Source organism: Nematostella vectensis, chromosome 8 (genome assembly GCF_932526225.1).
Source record: "Nematostella vectensis chromosome 8, jaNemVect1.1, whole genome shotgun sequence".
NCBI lineage: Eukaryota > Metazoa > Cnidaria > Anthozoa > Actiniaria > Edwardsiidae > Nematostella > Nematostella vectensis.
The window spans coordinates 8866103-8887971 of NC_064041.1; the positions used below are offsets into that span (position 1 = coordinate 8866103).

General features: G+C 41.6%; 2 protein-coding genes across 2 annotated transcripts; one reads left to right on the top strand and one right to left on the bottom strand.

Annotated features, from left to right (window-relative positions):
* Positions 1–1919: 1919 nt before the first annotated feature.
* Positions 1920–21861, bottom strand: LOC5519329 (PH domain-containing protein DDB_G0267786). Its single transcript, XM_001639224.3, has 15 exons — positions 21574–21861; positions 19780–19922; positions 19030–19158; positions 8883–8997; positions 8085–8243; positions 7713–7825; positions 7218–7322; positions 6600–6762; positions 6448–6530; positions 6003–6110; positions 5167–5334; positions 4140–4265; positions 3750–3857; positions 3004–3115; positions 1920–2782 (listed from the first exon to the last, which is right to left on the bottom strand). Exons 1-15 carry the CDS (start codon positions 21620–21622, stop codon positions 2721–2723), a joined length of 1743 nt encoding a protein of 580 aa, XP_001639274.2. The 5' UTR covers positions 21623–21861; the 3' UTR covers positions 1920–2720.
* Positions 13200–19574, top strand: LOC5519331 (metabotropic glutamate receptor 4). The gene is made up of 4 exons (XM_032364177.2): positions 13200–13358; positions 13653–14728; positions 15464–15728; positions 16976–19574. The coding sequence occupies exons 2-4, from the start codon at positions 14288–14290 to the stop codon at positions 18907–18909; spliced, it is 2640 nt and encodes an 879-aa protein (XP_032220068.1). The 5' UTR covers positions 13200–13358; positions 13653–14287; the 3' UTR covers positions 18910–19574.
* Positions 21862–21869: the final 8 nt, after the last annotated feature.

Below are 21869 nucleotides of genomic sequence, written 5' to 3' on the forward strand. Positions count from 1 at the left end.
AAAGAAATCAACAGCATGCCATTGCCATAATCACCATCACCATCACCATCACCATCACCATCACCATCACCATCACCATCACCATCACCATCACCATCACCATCACCATCACCATCACCATCACCATCACCATCACCATCACCATCACCATCACCATCACCATCACCATCACCATCACCATCACCATCTCACCATCTCACCATCTCACCATCACCATCACCATCACCATCACCATCACCATCACCATCACCATCTCACCATCACCATCACCATCACCATCACCATCACCATCACCATCACCATCACCATCACCATCACCATCACCATCGCCATCGCCATCGCCATCGCCATCACCATCACCATCACCATCACCATCACCATCACCATCACCATCACCATCACCATCACCATCACCATCACCATCACCATCACCATCACCATCACCATCACCATCACCATCACCATCACCATCACCATCACCATCACCATCACCATCAACATCACCATCACCAACACCGCCATAATCATCAATATAATCATCACCATCACCACCACTATCATCATTATTACCGACATCATCACAAGAATTATCAGCACCACTATCACCACCATCATCACCATCACCATCACCACCTGATACCACCACCATCATCATCACCATCACCACCTGATACCACCATCACCACCATCATCATCACCATCACCATAACCACCATCCTCATCATCAACATCATTACCATCACCAGCTGATACCACCAACATCACCTTTGTCATATCAACCTCATCATCACTTTTGGCATCACCATCATCATCGCAAGTGCATTGTTCTATCCCAACCAGGCGCGTAGTTACAGAGCAAAAAAATGGCAAGAAATTTTCCAATTCTCAATATATAAGCTCAAGATTCAAGGAGTTTCTCTGACCAAAAGCTTAATTCCAAATTTTAAAGAAATTTAGAAGATATGAAATTCAAATATTAGCGAGCAAAATTAGCATAATTTCTGATCAGAGCCCGACTTCTCCCTAAAAACAAGGAGAATTCATACTTTGAACATTTGAAAATTGCACTTCAAGCATTATATCTCGAAGACGAATAGGAAATAAAACGTTTTGATATGTTGGTTTACATAACATAAGGAACCTCTATTCAAAAATTAAAGCTTACTCAAGTTATCCAGACCTTACTTTGGGAAAACTTGCCATTCATTCTGTCGCGCGTAGTACACTTGGTGGTGGTGGTGGTGGGGTGGGGGGGGGGGGGGGGTGGGGGTGGAATGATTCCTATGACTGCACACCCCTCCCCCTCCCCGTCATCAAATAGATACAACCATCATCACAACACCATAAGTACCATTAAGAAAATCATTATCATCAAGAACAACATGATTAACACGACTGTCATCATCACCACCATTATCAACATAAAACGTTATACCCCCAGCATCACAATACCCTCTTAAGACATGAGAGTTTCAATATAGTCTCTGTAATACCACCCAGATGTACGCCTGTCTGGTGATCTGTAAACAGTCTGACGCTCTTATCAATGTTATCACGCACACAACATAACACGGCGATAAAGCTAATGATGGAATAATTACTGATATAACAACCCTTCCAGAGCTTCCAGATTCTCTTCCGATACTCGTCAAACCCACATCTCACGAGTAGCTGCATGTAGCTCGCGAATACGATTATAACAAAGCTACATTTGGAGGTAATATCTATGCGTGAGAGGAAAATGATGAGAATAGCAGATGTCGTGGTTTGCGCTGTGCTGTGCCCGCGCTCGGATGGAATGCTCATCATCTCTGTGTTAGGCCTAAACTGAGAAACACTGTGAATGATTACAGCATCGTTAGGAATATCTTCGAGGTAGATAATCCCAGGACACGTACCAAGGCTATGTGAGCGTGAAGTCGTAGTTAATAAGCTTGTTTATTTTTTGACAAACTTATCACATTATTCTTATGTCTAGTTAAGGCATTTTTTTAAAGAAAGAGTGATAATCCTAAAGGTGACTTAAACTGCGATAAAATGTAAGACAACTTATTGTGGAAATAGAAACGCGGGCTTCCCATGTTTGTTGTTTTTGCTAATGCTTCTATGGGTTGTTATTTTTAGCATAGCTGTCAGCTAAACATCGTTATAAAAACTATAAATTATCGGGTAATTGCAGTGGACGAACTTTACTGATAATGACACATAATGATACACTTCCGCACTAAGTCTCGGGTCTTTAAGCATTTATCAATAATTTCTTTCTGCCAAATCATAGGGGGAAATGGCTCCGGATGTTGCTTTAATTTTTCTCTCAAGATAATCCCGTGCCGACTTTCTAAGACCTTCCAGGTTTTTATTATTCTTTGTCTCTTATATCTTGATATTATAGATAAATCTAGCTTTTACACCAAAAACTGGTATTCGACTCTTAAAGAAAAAAAAATTGGCACAGTTTTTTGGTGTATTGTATTTATTCTTCTTGTTCACGAACACGACAATCGGGCTTTTTGTATTTATCAAAATATATTGTATTTTTATAAAATATCATACTCGAGCGTAACTAGCGCTACATCTAAACTAATTCATCACAGACGCGATGGGTTTGTGATTCGAGATGATCTTGACTTTGAAGGCTCTAGAAAATAATGTAGAGTCAGACACGTGGCAATCACGTGTGTAGCCAGGTATCACGTAATCATGTGTTAATCATGTGGTGATTACAAATCTGTTGATGGCTTTTCACCAGGCTTTGTTGGTTCTGACACAGGAATCCCGAGAACTGGAAAAAAGTGGAAAAATTGTGAAAGGAGTTTTAAAAAGCCATCAATATCATTTTGATTATTTCATTGTTACATGAAATGCTATTGTTAGATAGAATTATTGGTAGAAAACCCGCTTCAAAAAGTGCCACCGGTTTGACTGCCTCTGTGGGGTGGCGCTAATACTGGTTTGACTGGTTATTAATACTTGTTTGACTGGTTATTACGGCCCTTCACGTACTTTTCTTGACGAGTTTGGCTACGGATTGTTCCACAAATAGCTCGTATCGATCCTCTACGCTGACAATCTGCTCCACAGGTTTAGGAATGGCCTTGCTCAGAGTCTTGCGAAGCTGTGGGAAAAATGAACATTAGTTACCGTACCGGACCCCACCCTGCCCATGTGACGAGATGAGTTCGATTCGGCTGACTTCTTCGTTGGTAGTTAGAAGACGGTTAATTTTATGTGTGTAATTTGCAGCGGCATAGCCAGGGTTTTTAACGGGAGGGGGCCCAAAAGGCCCTTTCAAGGCATTTTCTCCTGTACTTTTATCATGCATTCACTGTATTTTTGGCTGCTAGAAGTGGGGCGGCCTTCCTGGGCCACCCTTCCCCCCCTGGCAACGTCCCTGATTTTGGTAGATAAAGTTTCTTCTTTACGGATCTAGTGTCATTACCAGATCTAAGATGCCGATTTGAACTTAGTGACCCGTGAGTTACTTCTCTGGACCACACCCTCCGTTTTTCTCTAGACACGCATCCGCACTTATATCTTATTGAGCAAGGTTTCGAATTAGCAAGAATTCGAGTAACCGAGTTATCAGGAAAGGAAAAAAATAAAAAAATCTTTCCAGTTAATTACATTTGGAAAGTAAGGGGGTGGGTGTAACTAATCCAAAATTCTCAACAAAAAATTTCAATTTTGATGGATGCACCCCTCCCCCTCCCCCCCTCCCTTTGGTCCCTGTTCCAGGTACGGCGACTCACATCCTTGGTCAGCGGATCAATCTTTGCATTAATGACTTGGAGGATGACGTCAGTAGTGTGTTTGAGACTCATCTCCCCAGGGACGGGCGTGACGTCATGGTCGTATTTCTGGGATATTAACATAGGAAGCCGTCATATAAAACAAGAATTTTTAACGTTTTGTTCAGTTATTTAGTTTTAGAACGTGGATTATAGCTTGACACACCAAAAAATGTGACGCACTGCAACATGTGTGTTGCAAAACATGTGTGTTGCGCTTGAGTTGCACATGTGTTGCGCTTGATTTGCACATGTGTTGCGTTAAAAAGTTGCGCTTGTGTTTCACTTGTGTTTCGGGTATGCGTGCGTGTGTCGTACAAGTGTCAAACAAGTCATGAGCTGTCTACTTACGGGCAAGACCTGGTCCTTGGCCGTTACCATGGCATCTGCTGCTGTCTTACCATTGGTAAGTGCGTCTGTACCTTTGATGAGTTCTTGGAAAAGTTCTTCGAACGTGAAAAACGCTCCGTCTACAACCTACATGACATTCTCGATCTTAGAGTCATTTTTTATGCAGTTGTTTCATAACGATTTACTAAAAATACCAAGTCATGGAATTTAGTACTTTGTTCAACTGATAATGGTTCCTCTAAGCATATTGTACAATAACTAGACGCTCAGTCGAGCGTGAAGTCGGTCTAGTTGGCTAGTAGGAACACATCATGCATGGAACGGCGAATTCGATTGTCATTTGCGCCGAACGGTTGGCCTGTACATTTGTGTGTGAGCTAAGGCCTCATTTCTTGCTTTACTATCTTTCCTTGGTACTTTTCTGCTGACTTGCTTTATAGCTTATTGAAGATTAAAGCCGCATTGTCACCAGTTTACTTCCGGAGGTCCGACGGAAACCTCAACGGTTAAAAACAAAAGAATCTATTAGAATCCGAGATATTTAACAGGCCATCCGCTCTAAATTATCAATCACATCCTCTAAGAAACTTTCAATAGACACACTGCTTTCAATATTTTGAAATATTTTTCGCGTTTTCCGTTAAAAATCATCGGATATTGTTACGTAATCGACCGGAAGTAAACTTGTGACAATGCGGCTTTAAAGCGAGAAGCACGAGAAGCACGTTTTACACTATACATTGGTAACTTAGCCTCATAAAGCAGGCAACCCACAACGCGACGTAGTGTTTGGCTCATGTTTTAAACAAAAATATCAAAATTTGGTATAAGGCTTTTAACAAAAAAAATGGCCATGGTGGCTTGGTCTTATTAAAAAAAAAAAAATAATCCAGATGCTAAAAGTAAGACAAGTGCAACTGTATATGATAACGGAAACAGCTTGCATTTACCACTTCAATGCATGCACGTTCACAGTCCACCTTTATCTAGTATTTTATTATATTTAAATATTCATTTCCATACTTACATCTAGAAGTCTATAAATGGTGGAGTAGACCTGGTTATAGGAGGCATACGTTTGAAAGATTTCGTTGGAGTTATAAATGATGCTCTTGACCTCTGTCATGGCGTTGTATGTCTGGCGATACTCGTCCGGCCACCTGGACGTTCTCACTTTATCCAACACTTTAAAGTACTAAAAATAAGCGGGGAATCAGGTCACCACACAGGATGACAAGGGGGGGGGGGGGGGGGGTGCTGGCTGATTGCGGTATGTGGGGGTGGGATGGGGCGGTTAAGGTTTATTATCACTTATTTGGCCAACCGAACACTCTTACTTTATCCAAGGACCCTGAGTTACAAAAAATAAGTGGGGAATCAGGGTACTAGAAAAAAAGCGGGAAATCCGGTGAGTGCACAGGATGTCGAGGGGAGGGTTGGGACGCTATGTTTGTCAGCACATAGATCTGGCACTTTTTATCCAACACCTTAAATGGAAAATTAAGGGTAGGGGGGTGGGGGGCTGGAATGAAGAGTCCAAGGCAAACTTTAGACTACATAGTGATAGGCACAGAAAGCGCGCACTATTCCACGACCATCAATTATTTTGACAAGGCCATCACTAGGGACTAGTGCTTATTTTTGTGATGGTGACCCTTGTTTCAAAACAGCTTCATGTACCCACGGTCATTGATCTCACGATGCTGTCGTAAAGTCGCATATATCATCACGCATCAATTCATATTGTCGTATGTCGTATGACATGTATATCGTTAAACTTAAGTCAGGTATTGATCTCTTAATGTCACCGTATGTCCTAATTGATCTTGTGATGGTTTTATTTCGCATATGTCACACACTTACGTCAGGCAGCGATTTCTCGATGTTGTCGTTGTCCTTAACGCGGTTGGCAGTTTGGTCCAGTAGCCTTACTAAAGTTGTCTCTCGAAGAACCGGCAGCACCTTGGTTATCTAACAAGAAACAAAACAGGAAAATGGATAGGACAACCCTCACTAGCTTGGGTGGTTTATCTGGCGGAGCGTCCGCGCTCTTTAGTGCATTTGGATCGTCAAGGGCGGCGGAGTGGTCCCGAAAGTGTTTGTTGCGGTGGGGGATGTAAGGGGGTTAGAGGGAAGGGAGGGAAGGGGAGGGGTGTAAGGGGGTTAAAGGGATTGTGGGGGAGAGGGTGCCCACAGTATAAAAGAATGTAAAATATCGTCTTTTACCTAACAATCGATTTCTTCATGTAACGCTGACACTTGGTAAATATTTAGGCACATGTTAATCCTTGTAAAATAAGGAACATACCACTTCCTTGAGTGCGGCCTCGAGTTTCTCGATATCCTCAACAAGATCCTGCACATGCTCTTGTATCATGCCATCAAGTTTATCTGCAAATAAATAGCCAGTCAATCGACGTCATCATAAACAGCAAACGTCTAGCCCACCCACACGCTCACCTGCCAGTTCTGTTGTGATCTTTTTCTGTGCGTTTACAATCTCATCTTTCTTGCTGTCAATCGACTCCTCCATTGGGCCTTTCATCTTCTGTGTGGACTCCACAAGGGCGGTGTAGGAAGGAATCACCATGGCCTTGACGATAGAGTCCAGCGTCTTCACAACCTGAGACCAAATAATAACGATAATCATCATCATCATCACAGCCAAAATTATACCATTATCACTTTCTCCATTACAAATACCAATACTATCATCATCATCATTATCATCATCGTCGTCGTCATCCTCGCAAGCACCTTCACCACATCATTATGTTACACCTCCACCAATCAACACCACCATCACCATCGTCATCAAGACATTTTGTTTCTTGAGATCGAATTAACCCCGGTATGAAGACAGCAACACTTATCGAGATATCACTGCTTTTTTACCTGATCCCCTTTTTCACGTTCCTCACAATTCTCGTAAGAGTAATAAAGTTGATGTTCTTGGGCGTAAAAATATTGATAAAAAAATTATTTGTGATTTTTCCCCCAGCTAAAATGAGTCTGAGTCGCACACATCAACTCGATTGTTTTCATTTCAATAGAATACTTCAATGCACATGACGTTACCTGCTCTCTGACTTTTTTGCGGACAATGTAGCCCCCGGTTAAGTTACTGTACACACTACCCATCACGCGCCAGTCGATCAGTTCTACTATGGAGTCACACAGGACCTATAAAATACACGGCAGTCAATCAGTTACACTATGGAGTCACACAGAACCTATAAAATACACGGCAGTCACCCAGTTCTACTATGGAGTCACACAGGAACTATAAAAATACACGGCAGTCAATCAAACACACGACGGCTGATCAGATGCGATAAATAATGTGCACCAGAGCTAAAAGGAGTTTAAGTTTGTGAGAATGAAATTTGAAAACGCTATTTAATTAGTAAGGACCCTAAATGGGCAAGTTGGAGGGGGAGGGGTTGTGGGTTGTTACGTACAAGCATGAACAAACAAAGGGTGGCAACTACGGGGGAGGGGGGATGGGGAGTAGGGGGTTAGAAAGTTGAAGGATACAGAGGCTGTCATCAAATTATACGAAACTGTTCTCACCTGTTCCTCTGTGCCCCCGCTACGTGAGTGATACCACAGACCAGATTTACCGCGGGCGCGCCTGTGGGCCACTACGAACGCTCTTTGGGCAAGCGGATCAGGGTTTTTGAATCCTGAGAAAATAAATAAGTTCGAGAGATGAATTTATTGTGTAATAAAATTCTGCCATTCTTATAGAGAAAAATTGCTGAAATACAAATCCTCCCCCATTCGCTCAATTAATCCCCTCCCCTTTGACATTTCATGACACATTTCTAACTAAGCTACACAGTATTTTAGAAAAAAATAACGATGTTATTGTTGTTAGTGGAGGTCATCGAGGTGTCCCCCTGCCTCTTCCCCCGGGTACCGTACAACTGATAATTGATTTACCCTTAGAGTTCATGCAGCATAGCTCAAACATCTGAATCCATTCCTTCTTCTCTTCTTCGTTCTCAGCCGTTATGTAGTATGGCCGGCGTCTCTCGTGGGCCACCTCGAAAGTGTGCGGGGGATAGCTGTCTGGCTTAGGGAGCTCGCTCTCGTCCACACCTGAAGATACAATATCAGTTTTTAAAAGGATGACCTCCAACATTATCATTTGGGTAGTCTGGTAGTCATTCAGCTTTTAGTGATGTTTAAGTTAAAGTACCACTTGTAGATAAGTGTAGCCAGTGTAGCTTGGCTCTCGGGGATTGACGCGCGAAGGGATTGAGCGCGAAGTGCGACGCGAGTGCGCAGAGCGCCTCGCTTTTATGCATGTCGCTTTCCTGCCGGCTTTGATCGATACGCCGATTCCTGGGCCCCTACGCAGGCTAAGATAAGTGTAACGCTGAGAATCAGGGAAGGGAAAGGGGAAGGTTATTTGGCTTATCATCATGTCCTTTTTTGTCTTGATTACGTGATGACTCACGTGATGACTTAATTTGGCATATATTTTAGATAGCTCCAAATTTTTAACATCACAATAGCCATTTTTTAATAGCTTTATTCTGGAGGGAACTATTTTTTATATTTCTTCCATTTCAACGGGCACTCAACATTATATTTGCAGCATGTAAAACGATCATATAGCTGAAAATATGACCTGCCCCAATTTCGCGCTCAAATTTATAAAAAAGACCCATTGTTGCACTGCTTGTGATTGTCACGTGTGCAATGACGTAACGATGACGTCAATGGTTTGCCTACCCATGGTCTTCGCGACTTTCTTCACTTTCTGCAAAATGCTGGAGTCTGCGTCATCCTCAACCTTGTACCCCGAGGGACAAATGGTGCCTTTGGCCTTGAAGCCCTTCTCGTAAGCCTGAATACGAAAAAGGATTTACTTTTTATATGAGAAAAAGTAGAGGTAGTCATGAAGCGCTAAATCATATTCTGGTGTGCAGGCAAATATCTGGGAACTAAGCTTTTTGGCGGGAAACTTTTGCCTCCATCTTTATCCTGACACGAGAAAGGATTTACTTTTTACATGAGCAAAACGTGTGGTAGTACGAAGCATCAGATCATATTTTGGTGTGAAGGCGATTGTCCTGGAACTAAGCTTTTTGACGGGAAACCTTTGCGGTGTGAAATTTTTACGCGCGCAATTTTTTTTGCTACGTCGAACACAAAGGCTGTTTTATTTTTCCAAATATGGTGATGGTATCAGAAGACGAGCTCAATAAGTATCTTTTCCATTCAATTCACACAAAAGAATATATATTTAACCTCTCTTGATTCACAGAAATATTTACACCACCATGGAATCGAAATTTCTAAAAAAATTATAAAGAACGGCTGAAAATATTTCGAAAAGGAACACTTTCAGTGTTCATTTCAGTGTTTCATTCCTCGTGCAAAGCACTTGTACATTTTTATATTTTTAATTGTACAAAGGTTGTCGATTTTTCACAAAACATGTCAGAGAAAATATAAATGATCATTTCTAAAAGCTGAGCGAGATCGTGTATTTTTTAGTGAATTTCTTACAAAACTCAAACCTCGAACAATGAGCTTGGGTTACCTGTGGGTAACCATTTTTCCGCGCGCGTGCACGTTCGAACGAAAAAATTATGACGCAAACAAACATTTTATCCAGTAAAGTTACAAGACAAAACCGTTATAGCTGATAAGAAAAAAAAAATAATGAAGGTAAGAAAAATTTAATCAAAGCGAGGAAAATGGACAAAAAAGTAATTCAAATGGAAGAAAATATCCACAAGGCATTGCACGCAAACCTGAAGCTGTTGAAAGATTTCAAGAGTTGCGCTTCAGAACTGGATAATCTAATGACTGAAACAGATAAGCTTAGACCTCTTGTGCAAGGCAAGAAACTGAATGAGCAAGCGTCTGAAAGATGTAAAATGACAATAGACGAATGCAAAACGTTGGCTGAGCGTGCAAAGAAAACAGTGAAAACCCTTGCGGAAACCGGGAAAATCAAAATGGAAGCTTTGAAGTTTGCGGTACCAAATGATAGAAAACTTTCTCAGCAGTTCGTAGAGTGGTTGTCAAGGGAGTTAAAGAAAGCACTGGACGAGTTATCTGCTGTAGAGGTCTTCTGCGGTGAAAGAGATGGGAAAATTGCAGAAGGTTACAACTGGGTAAAGTTTCGTTGTCTTCAAACGGACATGCCAAAACTAAAAGCCGAATTAACTAATGCAGAGGAGGCTGTGACGAATACAGAAAAGTTGCTACATGAGATGCGGGCCAAACACGACGAGGGAGTGTGTTTGATATGTTTCCACTTGCAAGAGAAGAAAAGAAAAGCAGAAACTCTGACAAGAATTCACGAGAACACAATAGAGGCATTCAGACGGCGAATGCAAGATGACAGGATTGAAAAAGATAAACACATCAAAATGGAGCGAGAAAAGTTGTCAAAGACTATCACAGCTCTCCAGAAAGAGAAGGATAAATTGGATGAAGAATTCAGAATTATTTCAGAAAAGTGGTTGACAGTTGAGAAAGAGCTGAGACTAACACAACTCGCAGAAAAGAAAACAAAGGCTCTGTTGGTTTCAGAGGAGGAGAAAAAGAAAAAGCTTCAAAAGTCGATAAGTGAATTTGAAGCGAGGAAGAAAAGAGCAGAGCTCGAAATAAAGGAAATTGAAAAAAGCAGAAAAGCGTGCTCAAAGCGAGGTCGCGGCAAATGGACGTTCGGGTCTGCAAAAAATTCCTTCAGGAAAAAGAAATAAGTACGCAGAAAAAAATTGAACGAGAAAAAACCGTAAAAGGAAAATAAGGACACGTATAGGAATTGTGTTATTATTTTTCATTTATTATACTATACTATAAAAAATTCAGACATGTGTGCTTCTTGGCTCTAATTTAATTTTCAGGATAAAGCCACATCCGTTTTGCAATTTTCTTTTCTTTATTTTTTGTTGTGTTTGATAACATGTCTAAGCACGCAAGCTAAAGACTAGTTTTGGATCGGAGAGTCTAACGTTAATGAAACACTTCTCCAGCTTTTCCCACTATTTTCATTTTGTTGACAGCTACATACGGCCGTCGATAAGATATTTCTCGTGAATTTTCTTAGTTATTCAGACTAACTAAGCTGCTAAGTGAAAGTAAGTGCGAATAACGCGAGAAGTAAGAAGTACTTGATAGAAAAAACCTGTTAAATGCAAGCCACTTCATCGTCGTTCCGCAATCTAAATCTGCACACTGGCGACATTACGACATAACAACATAACAACAAATTTAGCAATGCATAGTGCAAACTGTACAATGGCGACATTACGATATTACAAAAAATTTAGCAATGCATAGTGCAAACTGTACACTGGCGACATTACGACATTACGACATTACGACATAACAACAAATTTAGCAATGCATAGTGCAAACTGTACACTGGCGACATAACGACATTACGACATTACAACATAACGACAAATTTAGCAATGCATAGTGCAAACTGTACACTGGCGACATAACGAGATTACGACATTACGACAAATTTAGCAATGCATAGTGCAAACTGTACACTGGCGACATTACGACATTACGACATATTTAGCAATGCATAGTGCAAACTGTACACTGGCGACATTACGACATAACGACAAATTTAGCAATGCATAGTGCAAACTGTACACTGGCGACATAAAAAAACATAATCGACATAACGGCATAAGAGAAAAAAACTTGTCTCTTTCTTATATGTCGCTACTCATAGAAAATTGTAGCGTGCGCCAAATCTCGTAGCAGCGACAAAGAAATGTTTCTTGTACGTATAGTTGGGAAACATTTTCGTGTCACGCTCTACAAAATTTGTCGCGCATTACATTTTTTAGCGGTGGCTGAACATTTAGAAAACATATAGGAGACATGTCGCATGTTACAAGTCGTCTAGTTTAGCCAGGCATTTGTCGATGTAAACAGTAAACACTTGAACAGAAGTACAAAAAATAGTGCGCGCCTATGTCGTTATGTCGCCATATGCCCAACGCTTTCCTTGTGAATAGAGGGTCGTGAAATATCTTAAATTTCCCTCTCAACCAAAAGTCATAAAGTTTAAAAAAACTCCAACAACAGATTCATTACAAATTACTGTAAATGCTTAGCGCCGGACGCTTATTCGATTTTTCATGTCCTGAGCGAGGCGCTTATTCGAGGAAGGCGATTATTTCAAAAAGTGCTATTTTTGGTGTAAGGGAAAACATTTCCCATAAAATGTTGTGTCGGCTATAACTGTCAGTTTTCGTTACTTCTCTCCTAACCTACAGCTCCACTAGGAGTCTATTTTGTAATATACGTAGAATCGAGGCGCTTTTTTGAAAAGACCGCTTTCAAATACTAAAATGTCTCGAACATAAACATTAAAAAAATAACAAATTTACATAGCAATCTCGATCCCATACAGCAATTTTCTCGTAAAAAAACATTTACACCTTACAAATCATTGTTTTTAGCTGACCAAGTAAGTAATGTTATTTCATTACAAGTTTGTGCTAAAACTGTTTTTTTTTTTCATTTGACCACTAAATTTTGAACGTGTTTAAGTTTATCGTTATCAAAATTAAAAATGTTTTTCCGCAAACAGGGTTGTCATAATTACACGAACAAACAGCAGAGTAACAAAGAAAAATATATTGGTTAATATTTCAGTGTTAGAATTCAATTTCCGTTTGAATTTTCTTGTTTTCCCCATTTACAAAGGGAATCTTTGAAAAAAAGATTTCATAATGCAATTCAGGGCAACAAGGCAATTTATTTTAGTAATTAAACGGAATAATGAACAAGAAAACACTATACAATGTCATCTATATGGTAATGAATAACAATGCAGAAACATAACTTAATATCAGCAGAAAAGACTAAAAGACCCGTTTTGGAGATTAAACTTTTTGCTTTAGTTGAAAATAGATGACACTTCCCTTTTACGTATTACGCAAAAAAAAAAGAGATAAAGTCAATTGATGTTTTTCGCAATTAGGTCCGTCGTACTTGGTGCTAATTGAAGGGTATTTTTTTTTAATATGATACTGTTGGTCTATTGTTGTTCTGGAGGAGCAATAGAGCCCTGAGTCAGTACGGAAGCGAGGGAGCAAATTAGCGGAGGTTGAGACAGAGCGGATGAAATCTGACATTTTAAAAAGCGTCGATCTCCATTATAATATCAAAGACAAGAGAGAGGGCGATAGTACGACTAAGCGAAAAAGCCAATCTGAGAAGGTAAAGATACTGTATTTTTATTATAAGAACCTTTATTCATTATGACTCAGCGAAAAAAAATAGACCGCTGAGACTATAGAATATTAGTTAATAAAACAATATGATCTTCCGTGTATATTTCTTATGAGCTTTTATAAAACTCAATAACGATCCTTAAATGTACAAGTATAACTACAATAGTGAGTTTATTTTCTGGGTTTTTACGATAATGGTCTTTCCCCACGCGGTGTTGAAGGTAAGAGCTTTCCTATACTGTATACTGCACCTTGATTTGGAATGTTTATTCTTACACAGACCTCCTGTGTGACAAAGAGTGTGATACAAGACTCTATCCAGCTTGCTTGTCGATAAGGCCACAAAGGAACCGGCGACAACTTAATTTTTGCAGACAATCATTTACAGCGGGATTTCCGACGACAAACACCGTCTTCCGCAAAACGGGTTGCCTAGAGACACTGGACCGTGTATATTGGGCGTGCAAACTCAATTTACGCAGACGACCTCAAGGTTTGATTTTCTTTACTTTGGCGTTGTATTACGGCAAGAGCGATTGAATATTGCATTCATATGGTAATGTATTAACCAGCGTAGAAGCCTTTTCTCAAGGTGTCACTGCAATCAAAAGCGCTGACTTTTTTATCAACTCATTAGTGTTTCAAATACAAAAGCTAAAACGTTAGCGTTTAGGGACGCAGCTTCGCTGGTCGGCACTGTTTTGGTCTGCAACAACCTTTCTGAATCTGGTTTCATTTTGTCGGCTCGGTTGCACTAGGATGTGACAACTGTAACAAGGAAAACTGCTGTAGAAAAAGAGTGTCTTTGAACGGGTATCTCTAACAAACTAAAGCAGGCCTTCTAAGCGTACTGAACACCCAGGCGTTTTAACAGAGTACCGAGTTCATAATTTTCGAGTACTGACTTCGGAAACGATGCAGTTCTTTCTGTTCCTTGCGTGTTTTCTGAGGATACAGATCCTATCGGTCGCGCAAAAGAGGTATTACCGCCCTGGAAATATAACCATCGGAGCCCTTCTTCCATTCCACGTCAAGAACGACCAGGACGGCTGCGGCGAGTTTTACGCGTTCGGCGTCGGCTACTACGAGGCATTCACACTCGCTATTGAACGAATAAACAACGACACGGCCCTTCTCCCTAACATTACCCTTGGAGTGGACATTTGGGATTACTGTGATCTTCCGGCGATCGCTGTGAAGGAGGCACACGGTATCGCGATGAATAACTATCTGAATGAGATAGGAGCGGTCAAGGGCGGTACAGGTGATAAGAGCTTCGACGTTACGGCTCCTGTTGTGGCAGTGATTGGTACGGAGGACTCGAGCAGCACAAGTCTGGTCTCTAGTTTGTTGCAGGTAAGTGAAAGCCATGAAATAAGTACAATAATTAAAGAAGGCCAATCTCGCCGCCATTTTATTCTCCCACTCGATGCCGAGTCACACAAGCATCCAATTTCATCGGCTAACCAAGAAATGTTCAATCAAATATCGTCAATAAGGTATCAGACTTCATTCGTAGATTGTTATTTGGAAGTTTCCTTGCGAATTAACCGCTGTATTTTCAATGATAAACAATAAGAATAGGAGTGGTTGATTGACATGCTTTAAGGCGGCTATATATCACCAGTTGGGCATCGAACTTTAATTTTTGTTGGGCCACGCTTATGGCTATAATTTTTTCAATTTATCAAGCGGATTTTGACCAAGGATTGGCTTGTTTAGTGAACGTGGACTAAAAAGTCTATGGCAAACACAAATTTCGATTTCAGTGAATATGATCTAACTAAACAATTGCATAAGACCACACTGTCTTTTCAAAATTTGCAGTTTCGAAAGTCGCAACTGTCAACACGCAAATCTAGTAAAGGTCATAAATCAACTCAGTTTTGTAAAGACAAGAAATAACAGTTCGAAAATCAAACCATTTTTAATTGTCGAACTCTACATTACTTTCGTTACCGATTGAAGTGGATTCTCAAAATGGTATGTTTGGTTGGAATTTTAGCGTGAGATCGAGGCTTTGTCAGGTTGCGATCAAATACCACAGGGTCCCCATGCTATCTGAAGACTCAGTGTCTACTGTTTTCACAGGTTGTGAACATCACGACCATAAGTCCTTTCGCGACGAGCGAGGAGCTCAGTATGCCGTACTACAGCAAATTCTTCCGCACTATACCCCCGGACGGGCAGCAAGCCAAGGCCATGGTGGATATCATAGAGCATTTCGGATGGAAGTATGTCGCCGCAGTTGCGGTGGACCACTCATACGGGCGGTACGGCGTGAGGGCGCTTGAGAAGGAGGCGTATAACAGGGGTTCTTTTTGTATCGCATTTGTGGACTACTTCACAAGATCAGGTGAGCTTATCGGTCAAAATCGATCAAGTGGTACATCCTGGGGGCCAAATTTCCGTTGATAATGTTGCGATCTGTTGATATTGTTCCGATGATTTTCATTGCGCATAAACTACTTGCTTCTCCGCTTTCTTTTTAGTCCATACATCCTTCGCCAGTGAAATGAGCTTCTTTAAACAATATGTACTCCAGCATCCTCTTATATTAATATCGATGACAGTGTTAACGAACACTTTTCGTCTTTTTTTAAGGCTAGGTTCGAAAAGGTTGTCTAATGGTTATCTTATCTAATGTTTATGCCGAGGAATCTACCAGAGAGTAAAAAGCATTTTTCACATCATATTGTATTTATCTATCAACTATGTTTACATTGTTCGCATAGAATCTAATCAGTTTCAATAGGCCATTCCAGCTATAATGAGCGCGCATTACCATAGAAACCTACCTCAACTACCAGAATGCAGCGCGCGCATTTTTAAGCTTGCACCAAACAAAGCGCGCGCGCTGCATGACGGTAATTGAGGTAGGTTTCCATGGTGAGTGCGCGCGTATGCTTATAGCTGGAATTGCCTATTATGACGAAACAAAAGAGTTGGGCCAGGGCCTTAGTTATCGCGCGCGCAATTTCACTCCCATTTCACCGTACATCAACTCAGTGCCGAATATGAAAAGAAAGTCTTAACTAAAGTCTCAACTAAACCTCAGTTACCTGCGCCAGAATTTAGTATATTCGATAAGGATTTTGTTTTGCCATTTATGCTCTCAGAATATGGAGAAATGTCATAAGTTAAGAAAAACACTCGAAAGGCGACAGAAGTTTTAAGGTTGGTTCTCACTTGGATGTAAGCGCAAGTGGAACGCACGTAGTTTTCCGGTTCTCACTAGCACATAAAGCGCAAGAAAACGCAACTGCTTGATTTTCTGGCGCTTGTGCTTGGGTTTGACCGATTCACACTTGTGTTGCGCTTCCGTTTGCGCTTACGCTTGTGCTTACGCCCTAGTGAGAACCAACCTTCAGTTTCTGGGCAAGAGGAGACCTAGAAACAGAAACGCGATGTTGTGAATGATGATGATTTTGTGAATCTAGCTAGCGGATAAATATGTCGGTAGCAGAACTGCCAAAACCTAACATCTAAATTTTATTAAAAAACACATCAGCATGTCTTCCCAGCATGCCCCCCCGCGCAACGTAAGATTATGACAAATATTCAACACCTTATGTTAATCGTTAAATACTGTTGTCTTTTTAGGCTACATGGGAAAGATTACAAGTATCATTCAAAAGCTCAAGCGCGAAACTAACATCCGGGTCATCGTATTCTGGAGTAGTTACGAGCCCGCGAAGCGATTCCTGGAAGAAGCAAGCGCGCAAGGCATGACGGGACGGACATTCCTGATGAGCGAAGCAATGGCAACTATCGCTCAAGATCTCCTTCAGAGACATGTCGACGTGCTGAACGGCTCAATCGGTCTCATGCCTCACCGTTACCGCGATCACGTGTATGAAGCTCATCTGCGCATGCTCAGTGCAGCTGACACGCGGGGTAACCCGTGGTGGGACGAGTTCTGGGCGAGTGAATTCGGGTGCGATAACTCGCAAAGTAAATCGAGCAATCGTTGTAGAGACTCGTTGGAAGTTTCCCAGTCGGGATTTAACCGCTTGTATAACAGCTACAATCCGTATCTTGCGGATGCGGTATACGCCATCGCGCATGCGCTAGATGATGCCCGGAATTGTACGCGTGATTGCACGAAGTCCCCGGATGTTTCCCCTGGAGATGTAGCGAAATACTTGAGGCAAGTCTCATTTAAGGGTTTCACAGGTCACGTGTACTTCAGCGACCAAGGAAACCCAGCGGATTCTTTCTACGACGTTGTGCATTTCCGGTCTAGCGAGACCACTGGCCCGTTTTCCGTTCAGATAGTGGGCTCATGGCGCCAGAGCGACCTCAAGCCTGCCTTGTTCAGCGTGAATCAATCACGCATGCGCTGGAATAACGAACGAAACCAAATACCTGCTTCTGTTTGCAGCGAAACCTGTCAAGCCGGTTTTAGGCAAACGAAAACAGTAGCATGCTGTTGGGAATGTCTACCCTGCCAAACAGGTTATATCAATTCGGTCCCAGGTTCTCTTAACTGTACAAAATGTCCCTTTAGACAAATGTCTAATTTGGGTAATACAGAGTGTGTGGACCTTCCAGTTGTCAACATAAGCTGGACGGACACGACGAGCGTTTTATTTCTGATCTTCACTGCCATAGGGATGGTCGCTACGATATTTACATTTGCCGTGTTCATCATTCACCAGGATACTCCGGTCGTAAAGGCATCAAACCGCGAACTTAGCTATCTCTTGCTGTTACTTATCGCACTTTCGTTTGTTTTGACAGTACTGCATCTCGCTATTCCCACCACTGCACTGTGCTACGCCGTCCAGCCTTACCGATATCTCACATGCACTGCCTCCGTCTCCATACTCCTCCTAAAGACAAATCGTCTCGTGCGCGCATTTCAAACCAATGTCATTCCACCATGGTTCAAGAAATATGTCCTGGACCGCAAGCGCCAGCTGTATGTAGTCTTCCTACTAAACAGTATTCAGATTATACTAACAGGGCTATGGATAGGGCTAGACCCGCCGTACATGAGCGAAGACATCCACCCCCAAGAGTATGTTTTCCTTGCGTGCTTACCATTTAAGACAAAAACCGGGAACGCCTTACGCACCATCATGTTTGTTTATTTTATTTTTCTCTCACTCGTGTCTTCTGTGTATGCATTCAAGGCGCGCAGGTTGCCTGACAACTTCAACGAAGCGCGCTTCATAGGGTTCTCAATGTATGTGATGCTATTATCCTGGATAGCGTATTACCCCGTGGATTCTGCCCTCGAGGGGTACTACATAACCATAGTGGCTTGTGCCACGGCTCTTGTCATTGCGTACGGGTTGCTATTATGTTTGTTTGCACCAAAACTTTTCGTTATTCTTAGAAGACCGCAGCAAAATACGGTGGACTTTGTGAAGACAGAGCTGGGTCATTTTAGCGTGAATATCGCCAATGCGTATGCGCATAAGGTAAACCCAGTAATCGCTCGAGCCTCCCCGGACTCAAGTCACGTGATACAAGACCAGTTACAAGACCGTGAGACTAGCAATGTAAAACATCATAGCGAAGCATGTTGAAATGGTGAGTTGCACCTGAATTATATACGTACTACTTGCCTTTCAACAAGGTAAAGGGGACATATTGAGAACATGGTGTACATTGAAATGGGCCGTCATTGACTGATGTAATAACTTTACCTCCTCGTTTTCGTAGTAGTCGATAGTATAGTCAGGGTTGACGACGAAAAATCGCTTTTTCCAGTTCTTGATAAGCGCTCCTTGTTTGATAAGGTATCCAGTCTTCCTCGGCTCCTTGAGCTCAACAGGCTAAAATAAATGTACAGGTATAAAAAAAATACAAACACGCCATCCTCGTTAACTATACGACTCGTAAATTAGAGAACTTGTATTCTAAATATAGTCTCCACGATTCAGCAGATAGCGTGGGCCGCGCCACCCTGGGTACTAGAGCCTCCAGACTTCTCTCGTTTAGTGACGCTCAGTCGAAATGTTGCTTCGTTCGTCGAGACATTTTGGCTGAGCGTCACAGGACGAGAAAAGTTTGAATAAAAGAGAGCATAGATAGTCTTTTCACGTTTGATATTTTGCTAGGGTGATAACAATGTGGGTGACAGGCATTTTCTAGTAAAGTGCACGTGAAAAATTAAACGCTACGCATGTGACGTTAAATTGATATTCTGAGAAAAATAAAGACTACATGCAAAATGCCTGGCTTATAAAAATAGAGGCGATGAGTTTTCTGTATGCCATCGCATGTATAATGCAAATATATGATCCTTCGCGCACAGTTTAAACATAGGCTTTCTTGATGACAACGCTTCAAGAACAACGTGATCCGGACACACTTATCTGAGATGACGTCACTAATTACGCGACCCGGAACCACCTCTCTGTGGTGACGTCACTAGTCACGTGATCCGGACTCACCTCTCTGTACTTGAGTTCCTTCTTGGTTTCCTCCTCTGCGAATGCCTCTTGATCCATCTGTTTCATCTTAGCTTTAGCGACCTCTACCCCGTACGCCAGGGGGTACTCCACCGCAAACGTGGCGAGGAACTCGGAGGCAAGATCTGAAAGGGAGAGAGGAAAAAAGCAATGACGATAGGATAGAAAAGGAGGGGCTGGATAGGGGTAAAGGGACTCCACCGCAAACGTGGCGAGAAACTCAGAGGCAAGATCTTAAGGGGAGAGAGGAATAAAAAGACCATGGGGTAGAGATGGGGGATAGAGGGATGGTAAGGGGTGAAGGGACTCCACCGCAAACGTGGCGAGAAACTCGGAGACAAGATCTTAAGGGGAGAGAGGAATAAAAAGACCATGGGGTAGAGATGGGGGATAGAGGGATGGTAAGGGGTGAAGGGACTCCACCGCAAACCTTTTCTTATTTAATAAGTAATATCTGTATAATAGAGGGTGCTAATAAAATATGTTGTTGTTGTTGTTGTTGTTGTTGCAAACGTGGCGAGAAACTCGGAGGAATGATCTGCAGGGAAGTTAGAAATAAAGGATAGAGAAGAAGGGGGGGTCGGGTGGGGAGGGGATTCTACATCAAACCTGGCAAGGGACTCTTGGGCAAGATCTACAGGGAAGAGAGGAATAAAACAAGGACATATCTTGAAGGTTAACAGCTGAAATCGGGAGTTCGCCTAATTTCTGCCCCAAAATAGAAACAGCACGTTTCATAAAATGGAACTGGATTTGGGGGTATGTCAACTGATTCAATAACCCCCTCTAGATAATAGATAATACATGACAACCACAAATCATTAGCCAGCTTGCCGGCTCTGATTCGGTTTTATTCGGAAATGTTTTGTTGTCAAAATTGGGAATCCTGTGGCGCGTGCCGCCGAGGTGCGCTGGGTAATATACGAGGACAAAACATTTTCGAACAACCGCCCGAATGAGAACCGACAAAATCGGCTAGAAGGCTTAAAGTCATCGGGTAAAAATTTCACTAATCTCAAAGGACTCTATCTTTGGCATTTGCAGACTAAAGATTACTGTGCAAAAGAACAAATTCGGTTTTCTAAAGCTTCAGACGATTTGCTAAGACTTTTCATTATTTTCTTGTCTCGCTGTAACTTCGCGTGGGTCGGACAATTTGTAAAATGAAAAAAAAAGCAGTATTGGTTCATTTTAATTTTGAGTTAAAATTTTCGCCCATTTACTCTACCACTTTTCCTGTTTGAAATTTCCTCCTTGACCACTCCTCCCCTTCTAAATAAACCTGATACGGTATTAGGTGGTTGGCGTGACCTCCGTAAATGATAGCACATATATTTAGGCGGAACAAATCATTTGCTCCAAATAATTTCATCAAATTTTACAGCGTAATGCACATTCCATTCCTTGAAATCATAGCGTAAAAGCTCAATAGCAAATACCTGGTACTAGCCTAAAGGGCAATAGTTACTTATCTGCTCGCGTAACCGGAAATGTTGTTCTCATTAAAAGATGTTCACGCTGTAATTTCGTCGCGAGTTATGATAATAATACAAATCCAGATATTCCATATTGCAGAGCACGTAACTAACTGGTCACTTGATTAGTCAATTAGCAACGGCCAATTTCACTATTTTTATAGGTTGCTGGTGGGTACGCCAATATATTTTATTGGTTAATTAATTCACTCATATATACAATTCCCCGGAATATTCTCACAAATATATCCTCCTATATCGTCCTAAGTGCTTCTGAAATATTTACAAGTTTAATTCTTACCCTCAATTTCCTGCTTTTTGGATTGATCCATTGGAATAATGTTCCCCATCTTTGTGTTGTTTGGTGTAGTGTTCTTGAGCGTTTTATCGCGGCCTCTTCTTGTGGAGTCTTCTTCTGTAAAGGAAATACGACCTCTTTCCTTTCCCTCTTGAGTGATCTTGTCGGGGGAGGGGCTTCTTGTTACATGCCGCGGCAAATTTCTATTTGATTATTTAAGATATGAGCAGGCGGTTGGCCGCGGCAGATTTCTATTTCATTATTTAAGATATAAGCAGGCGGTTATATGCGCTTAAAAT

Coding starts and splice junctions, on each gene's coding strand:
- LOC5519329 (XM_001639224.3), bottom strand. CDS start 21,622: ATGGGGAACATTATTCCAATGGATCAATCCAAAAAGCAGGAAATTGAG. Junction 7,323..7,712: donor GCGGGGGCACAGAGGAACAG/GTGAGAACAGTT, acceptor TGTATTTTATAG/GTCCTGTGTGACTCCATAGT. Junction 6,531..6,599: donor GATCACAACAGAACTGGCAG/GTGAGCGTGTGG, acceptor ATTTATTTGCAG/ATAAACTTGATGGCATGATA.
- LOC5519331 (XM_032364177.2), top strand. CDS start 14,288: ATGCAGTTCTTTCTGTTCCTTGCGTGTTTTCTGAGGATACAGATCCTA. Junction 14,729..15,463: donor TGGTCTCTAGTTTGTTGCAG/GTAAGTGAAAGC, acceptor CTGTTTTCACAG/GTTGTGAACATCACGACCAT. Junction 15,729..16,975: donor GGACTACTTCACAAGATCAG/GTGAGCTTATCG, acceptor TTGTCTTTTTAG/GCTACATGGGAAAGATTACA.